General features: G+C 37.2%; 1 protein-coding gene across 1 annotated transcript; it reads right to left on the reverse strand.

The window, feature by feature from the left end:
- Window positions 1-2064: 2064 nt before the first annotated feature.
- LOC133865555 (probable inactive receptor kinase At1g48480) lies at window positions 2065-5364 on the reverse strand. The gene is made up of 2 exons (XM_062301976.1): window positions 3645-5364; window positions 2065-3038 (listed from the first exon to the last, which is right to left on the reverse strand). Exons 1-2 carry the CDS (start codon window positions 4978-4980, stop codon window positions 2410-2412), a joined length of 1965 nt encoding a protein of 654 aa, XP_062157960.1. The 5' UTR covers window positions 4981-5364; the 3' UTR covers window positions 2065-2409.
- Window positions 5365-8763: the final 3399 nt, after the last annotated feature.

Here is an 8763-nt window from a genome sequence, read left to right on the forward strand (position 1 = left end):
CTTCATCTCACGCCCACTTGCACTAGAGCACGTCTTATTCTTGAGATTTGGCGCACACAAGGTTTGATTAAACCTAATATATACCATTAGATCTGTAAAATCTAATCTGAATAACGAAATGATAATTCAGAGGATTCTAATGCAGGTTTATATTGCATCAACTTTTGGGAGAAACTGGCCTGGGGCAAAGGTGATCTTCAGTGGGCTCTTTGTCCATATGGGCATGGGACTTGCAGTGTGTAATTTTTGTATTATGTGATCAAAATATTTGTACTCATCCTACTCGAGAGGCGTTTTGATTCTTCAGCAAGGCAAACGACAGCAACACTGCAATAGCAAAGAGACAAACGAGCCCCATTTTGGAAAATGGAAGGTCAGATCTATCTTTGTTTCTTTTCCTTCGTTTTCTTTTCAAACTTTTCTGAGGGAAACAAACAAACTAACTAAAACCCTAAAAGATATTCCAAATCCTTCAGGCTTTGGATGCCAACAAAAAATAACCATCACCTCTACCAGTAGGACCACAAATATCAGACTGTCTACTTGCTTTTACAGCTGAACCTCCATTTATATGCAAATACTTTGGTCCACCATGAAACTCATCATCATCTTCACAACAGCCATTAGTTTCATATTTTGAAATTTCAATTTGTCTACTTTGTGTGGCTGCAGCTTTGATTCTCTCAATGATACCTTAATGGTTTTCTAGCTGTTTGTTTGTTTCTGATTACTGATGAGAATAAACATAGGAGGAGAGTATCAGCTGTACGCATGCTCCATCTCTTTTTTTATTTTTCTCAGCTTTACTCATTGCAATATTGGCATTTTGTGAGGTAACAAGAATTGGCATTGCCCACTCCAGCTCAATCACTCATTCAATACAATGTTGTTATTGTGTCTAGAGACAATATTTGGTAAGGAAAGTCTTCCTCCAAACGAGGTTGGAAAAACAACTATTTCAACTCAGTCTATTAAACTAACGTCTGTCTTTAAAGCATGTGATTTTCACATGCTTTTTAAGAACAAATGTTAGTTTAATAGACCGAGTTGAAAGAAACTCAATTCAGATGAAAACAATGTACATCACCGACTGAGTCGTGTGGCTGTCGGGAGTTGTAGTTGTATACATCACCACCAACCCCCCCCCCCCCCCCCCCCCCCCCCATCCATTAGCAGCACCATATTTGTTTGACCCACTCGTTTGGAGGATAAAAAGCCAATTGAGTTGGCCTCGGGTAAGCATCAATTCATCTTTACCAAGGTGGGATTCAACCGCTTATCTCTGTAGCTTTCTAGTGAGAGAAGCTCTTAGCTTTTCTAAGCGAGAAATAGTTTCCTCTCCCTGTGAGACCCTCATCCGCGCCACCTCCTTTGTAAGTGTCAAGGGAGGAGGAATGGACTTTCTTTTCTAATTTTTTTTCTTTAATTTTCAAAACCACTACCTTCTCTGCTCTCAAATATACCATCCAGCTTCATCCTCCATCTCCGTTGCGCCTTCCCTCCACCTCCCTCTGTGTCGGCCTCATGCACCTCCCTTCCATCCCCCCTCACCACCCAAGCTGCAGATATTTGGTATGGGACATCGATTTGAAGCTCCTTGTCAACGACTCTAGTTTTAGATTTTACAGTTGCTTTCTCTCCTGTCGCAGCCTCCAAATTACCCTTCTTGTTGCAACACCAAATACCAAGCAACCTCTCTCATGGTTTGAATCAACAGCCGTCTCTCAAGGCGTACTTTTTCTTGAATTTCATTCAATCCGAGAAACATTGGACCGAACCATTTTATGGCCTATTTCTAGTTATTTGTTTGTTTTATCTTATAGCATTATATTTTCTGCTTGGTCATTATTGTTGGGGGCCCCCCAGCAGCCCCTTGGCCTCATTTATTTTGTTTCCCTGTGACCATCTTTCCCAATATTGAATAGGAAAAAGAAAAGAAAAAGGTAGGATTCATATCTGAATCTAAGCTTTTGCTACAAAGAAAGAGGTTTGGGGGAGTGATCACATCACAACCACCTATAAATGCAGGCTATAACACATCTCAAACTTGGGACAGGCCAAAAGTTGTGACAAAAGCAAAAGCGAAAGTTAAAAGCAGAAGTAATAATTACAACCACCATCGTCCACCCAACAATATCTAATGGAACAGATATCCACCCCAAAGTATTAATGAAAAAAAGAAAAAACTAGTACAATGGGGAAATTCGACAAGAGAAAAAAAGAAAAAAAAATAAAAAAGAAATATAAATTGAAGGTTGGCTCCTGAGGAAAGAAGATGAGAGAGAGAGAGGCCCGGATGAAACATACAACCAAAACACCAGAATTAACATTCAAGAAGAACAAAGCAATGAAGTTCCCTTTTACAATACATTAGGAAGGATGGCGGCAGGCACTGAATGAAAGAAGAACTCACCGAGAAGACATATCATCTGAATCATTGATGATATCGGGTTGTGGGATTTGATCTTCTCGCAAGCTAGAACCACGCAGCTCCTCAATGCGCCTTGTCACTTCAGGCATTGAAGGGCGTTTATCGGGATATTGTGCTGCACAATCTACTGCAAGCTGCAAGAGCTGAACCATCTCCTCCTCAACATTCTGGTACCGGAGGAGCTCAAGATCGAAAACTTCAGAAGTCCACTCCTCTCGAACTATGGACTGCACCCATCTGGGGAGGTCAACCCCTTCCTCGTTCAGAAGGGCATGAGTGGGAGCCTTACCAGTTAGCAGCTCCAAGAGCAATACACCAAAGCTATAGACATCTGCCTTCTGGGAGACTTTCCGAGGGTCGGTGACCTCGGGGGCACGGTAGCCGGCAACTCGGTTGGGAGTGGAAGAGGGCCCGACAAGGTGCGCTAGACCAAAATCGGAAACTCGGGCATCGTAGGATTTGGTGAGGAGGATGTTGGATGATTTTATGTTTCCGTGAGAGACAGTGGGGCCTTGTGAGTGCAGATATTCGATGCCGCGAGCAGCCCCGAGGGCAATGGCGGACCTGATATCCCAATTCAATGGAGTTCTACCTGCTCCTTTGTTCCCTGTATTGGAAATTTAGAGACAATAAGGCAGTAAAGATAAAAACTGATGAGGATTTAAAGTTGTATTTCTCATTTGGTCTTTCTTTATATGTGTTCAACATTGTTACAATGAGTTGCAGGATAATTCAAGAGTTCTTCTACCACAAATTATATATATATCACTCCTTAATGTAAACTCAAATCTGAATTGCTGCACATGAACAAATGAAACTTAACAATAATTATGTTAATAATGCAACCATTCCTCGGGTGCAACATCACAATAGTTGGATCAGTGCAAAACAATCTAAGACAACAGCAAAACCAATTGAGGGAATCTAAACAAATAGCCCGCTAGCCCTCTTGGATATGCAAAAACAATTGTAGCAAGCCTAATAAAATCCTCAAGACGATTCAAATTAACATTTTCATTATGTTTTAACTTTTAATAGAGTAGAAACTAGATTACAAACAACAGAAAAGGCACAAAAAGAGAGGAAAATATAAAAACTAACAGAGAAAAAAAATATACGAATCACCTTGTAGAACTATGCCTCAGAACAAATCATAACAAATAATAACCACACCCAAAACTAAAAAGGCACACCAATTGACAAAAAGGCTCACCATGCAAGAGCGCAGACAAGCTTCCCATGGCCATGTAATCATACACAAGCAGCTTCTCATCACGGCTATAATAATAAGCCCTGAGAGGGACCAAATTCTCATGATCCATCGTTCCTACCGTCTCGATCTTCTCCTTGAACTCCCTATCCGTAATAGTCACATCCTTCAACCTCTTCACCGCCACCACCGTCCCCATCTCCAACACCGCCTTGTACGCCGTACCGAACGTCCCCTTCCCCAATACCTCCGCCGACGCCCTCAACAAGTCCTCCAAATCAAACACCCTCGCAGCGTTCCCGAAAAACACCAACTTCTTAACCCCTCCACCGTTGACATTGGCATCCGCCGCCTTCACGTTCCCGGTCATCGCCGCCACTGCCGCGGCGGCCACCGAATACCCATTTCCGTACCCGCCGTTCTCGGCCTCCCCGACCGGTTTCTCGCCCGGAATCTCCACCTCCGCGTGCTTCACCGTCGCAATGTCCACCGCGCTCGTCTTCTGGCTGCTACTCTTCCTCCGGCACACTACTATCAGAATCACAAGGATTAGTAGAAAAGCCAGTACGGATCCGATCACAATGCCCGCAATTGCACCGCCAGAAAGCTTCTTCTTTCCGCCGCCATTGTTTCCTCCTCTCGGAAGAGTCACATTTTCGGGAGAGAAACAAGCTTTAAAGGGCTGGCCACAGAGTGAATTCCCCAGAAACGAGTCCTGTTGAAACGACTGCAGTTTCGCTGGGACTGACCCATTGAGCAGATTGTTGGAGACGTTGAACTGCTCGAGCTTTGGAAGGTCTAACGTGGGTGGAATCGACCCGGAGAATTGGTTGTTCTCGAGAAACAACGTTCTCAACCTGGTCAGATTGTTGAAACCCAGAGGGATCCCACCAGAGAAGTTGTTGGAAGCGAGGTTGAGCCGGACGAGGTCACGAAGAGTGAACAGGAAGTCCGGGATTTCGCCTGAAAAGAGATTACCTTGCAAGTAGAGATTGCGAAGGTTCACACAGGAAGCGAGATCAGAAGGGAGTTGTCCCGTGAGAGCGTTAAGGCGCATACTGAGAGTGCGCAGACGGGTAAGGTTGCCAAAAACGCCGGTGGGGAGTTGGCCGGAGAGGGCCACGCCGGGGAGGCGGAGGATGGCGACGCGGTTGTCCTCGCAATTGACTCCGGCCCAAGAGCACGGACTGGGCTCTGTGACATTCCAGAGAAGCGTTCTTCCGCCGACTGCCAACCGGAGGGCCAAGAGCGCAGATCGGTCGGAACCCAGATCTGTTCTTGCCAAGGGCAACACAGCGAGGAGCGTAAAAAGCAAAATGGGAAGCATTCGAGGCAGCATTTTTGGTTGGTTTTCTTCTGGAGAAAACCACCCAGATTTTGAAAGGAGGAAGTGGGTTTGTGGGGTTTGGAGTGTTGGTTTAATATCCAAGCATTGGTTGGTTTTGGGGGTTAGAGAGTGAGTTGGGGAAGCTGCATTTTGTCTGTGGATTGGGGAGAGAGACAGAGAGAGAGAGAGAGAGAGACAGAGAGACAGAGGGGGAAGAGATACAGACAGGCTGTTTGGGTTAATAATGCCAATTTGATGCAAAAAAAATTTACTTGTAAAAAGGGTTAAGCAAGTTTAAGAAAGAAAGAAACCCTACTTGTATTGCATACTCTATATACATAGTACTACATAGTGTGAGTTGGCCAGTCAACTGTGCTTCCCCTTTTTATCTTTTTTTTCTTAAATCCTCCTTTTTTGGATTTTCTATATTCAAATCCACCATGGACTTTATGAGCATTTCTCTTCAGAAAATCAAAGAAATAAAAGTCCTCCTCTTTTGGATTTTCTATATTCAAATCTACCATGACTTTATGGCCATTTCTCTTCAGAAAATTAAAGAAATATATATATATATTTCCACAGAGAGAGAGAGAGAGATTTTATTTCATGGGGGCAGAATCAAATATCTGATTTTGTTTACTAAATTGTTGTCAATAAATAGACAACACTAGCCTTATCCGTCTGGCTGCCTAGCTACTACCCTTCTATCCCTACACCCTATTATTAGGTACTCTAAAAACAAATACTGTAATTTTTTTTTTTCTCTATTTATATTAAAAAAAGAAAAAAAAAAGTACATATAAACAGTAGAATTTCATATAATTTTTCAAGAATACAGTTTTTAGTTTTTTTTTTTTCTCTCTCCAAGTTTAAAATAAATTTTTCTGCCACTTTATCGTCAAAGTTAAAGTATTACATGTGTCTCATTTGACACGCTAGCAGCCATGTTAACCTCTGAATGCAATGTCATGTTAGCAGATGTTAAATCATTCATGAAAAAAAAAAAATAACAAAAACAAATGTTATTGTGGGGTTGCTATATCTTTAGGTTCTCGGATTTTGAGTTTTTTTAAATTGTACGATATTAAACCGATTAGTTTTTGTGGAGTTCTTTTCATTTCTTATAAATGACTTGATACTTGTTTATGTGGCATTGTATTGAGATGTTAACGTGTGGACAAATTGTTAACTTTTACAGTAAAGTAATAGATAAACATATTTTAATCTTTGGCAAAACCTAAATATCATATTATTGAAATTGAAAACTCAATGACTAAATTCAAATCAATTTAAAATTTAAGGACTAAATATGAGTTTCTCCAAAAAAAAATTATATTTAAACAATTGATAAAACTAAAACACATATACTGTAAGCTCGTTAAGAATTGTAGTAATATTAATAGTATCTATAGCATTTTCCAAAATTTTTACTCTTGTTCAAGTTTTTTGCATTTTACCAAAAAAATAAATGTATTAACATATAACTCAAAAATTACTTTTATATTAATGTTAAATCAAAAAACTGTAAGACATAAAACATCATTTTAAAGTTTTACCAAACGAACCCATGTGATGAACAGCTAGTAAACAAAACAATTGTATAAATTGTACACCCAATTAATAATCTAAACCCTTTAATAGATTCATAACCTCTTGTATAAAGGATACTAAAGAAATAGTAAAAATCCAAAGTTTTTTTTTTTTTCTTAAAAGCTTTAACTTTTAACTCATGCATTGAGTTTTATTTGTCCCTTTGAATAATATTAGTAACAAATTGAAATAATTTTTTGATTAATTTTACGCTTTTAGCTTGCACATGGGTCTATTGTCCTTTCAAGTGAATTCTTGATCATTGTGCCATTTTAATTTTTTTTTTTTTTTTCCAACCATTTAAACCTTGTATTTCTAAGGAAAACGAAATTTGATCCCATGATCTACCATGTTGCCATAGAGTTCTCAAATAATTAATTAAAAATTATCAAACTAATCAATATAGTTTTATCACTTTTTTATTATTATTATTCATCTTAATATTTGATAATTTAAACCTTTCAATAGTTCAAAGATCCTCGGATGTACCAAACAAGAATAATATATACAAATATTCTATTTATTTTAAAATTTTAACACATTTTATATTTTTAACGAATCAACTTTGATTCATGTGGAGAGAGAAAGATAGAGAGAGATTCTATTTCTCAATTTGTAATGACTTTGCCTTTTTTGTTTTTGTTTTTATTTTTTTTTGTCTTTTGGAGGACAAAAGGGAAACATTGTATTCTCAATGGTAAATAGTTAAATCACATAAATCAAATTGAAAGATTAAATAGATATTGCAAATTGTATGGTAAATTATGAAGACAGAGAGATGTTATTCCGGATTCTACAACGATTAATAACATATATTGAAATTAAATTGTGTATCTAATATAACAAAGATAATTAATTCACTTACGGAATGCATGCGGAAATTGCAGCAGAATAACTATTTTATTAAAAAAAATGAATAATATTATTAAGAATGGAGGAGTGTGGAATAAAATAATAATTATTATTTCTCAATTTGGTGGCAACACATTTGCTCTCATTGAAATTGAACTGAAATTACTAAAATAACCATTTAAAAAAAAAAAAAAAATCTCACATTATTTCTTATTTTTTGAAACTCAAATATTTAAAAGAAAGAAAGAAAGAAAGAAAAAAAAATAATAATAAATAACTAAAGCGTATAAATTATGTGGGTGGCCAACTACCCATTAACTTTATAGGTTGTCGCAGCCACCCCCTAAATGCACCGAGGGCGGTTGCAGGCTGTACCACTTCTAAAGCCCCTTGGGGGGTTCACCATGAGGGTCTTTGAGGGTGATACGACGACCCCCGAAGTCTGTTATGGGTGGCCGACCACCCACATAATTCTTACGTTTTTTTCTTTTGTTTTTTTAAGTTTGAAAGAAAATTAAAAAACAAAACAAAACATATAATGTGTGTGTGTGTGTGTTTTTTTTTTTTTTGTGAAAACATAGTCGATTCCTCTTGCAAAATGAGAAAAATGTAGATATTCTTATTCCTAAAGAAATAGTTATTCTTCAAAATAATGTGCAATTAAATAAAAGAATTATGGAATAACCATTCCCTATTCTACGTGCCAAACAGACCGTATAATTAATAATTGGTATTGATAAAAAAATTATTAATTAGTCAAACTATTAATTAATTAAATTTCTCTATGATGATCATAACTGTTTTTTTTTTTTTTTTCTAACTTTCTAGATATCTGGTAAAATAATAGGACTAGAGGGATGTATTTCAATTGAAGAATTCAATTAAAAGCATTCAAAGTAGCTTTATGAAATTGTACTAATCAAAATAGTTAAAAGTTATTTTTCTATATTTTAATTATTCACTTTTTTAAAGCACACCTGCAGCCTCACAATTTTAACTATTTACTTTCATTATTCTATTTAAATATTATTTTTAAAATGTCTCTTTAATAATATTTATTTTTTGAACGTTTGTCTTTTCCTAATAGCTATATTTATGAATATTTGTTTTATTCTAACAGTCATATTTTTAAAATTTTTTGTCTTTTTCTAACAAATATATCCCTTGCATTTCTCGTGACTATCTTTAGATGAAAAGAAGAAAAGATTGGTCGAGACAACATTTGTATGGTATTTCAATATTCAGAAACTAATCATCCCCATATTCGCTTATGAAATACTGAAAACTTATTTTCAAGAAAAAATAAAATAAAAAGTAGAAACAAAAATAAAAATAATAAAAATAATAAAAATA

The sequence above is a fragment of the Alnus glutinosa genome, chromosome 4 (assembly GCF_958979055.1).
Source record: "Alnus glutinosa chromosome 4, dhAlnGlut1.1, whole genome shotgun sequence".
In the NCBI taxonomy this organism is placed as follows: Eukaryota; Viridiplantae; Streptophyta; class Magnoliopsida; order Fagales; family Betulaceae; genus Alnus; species Alnus glutinosa.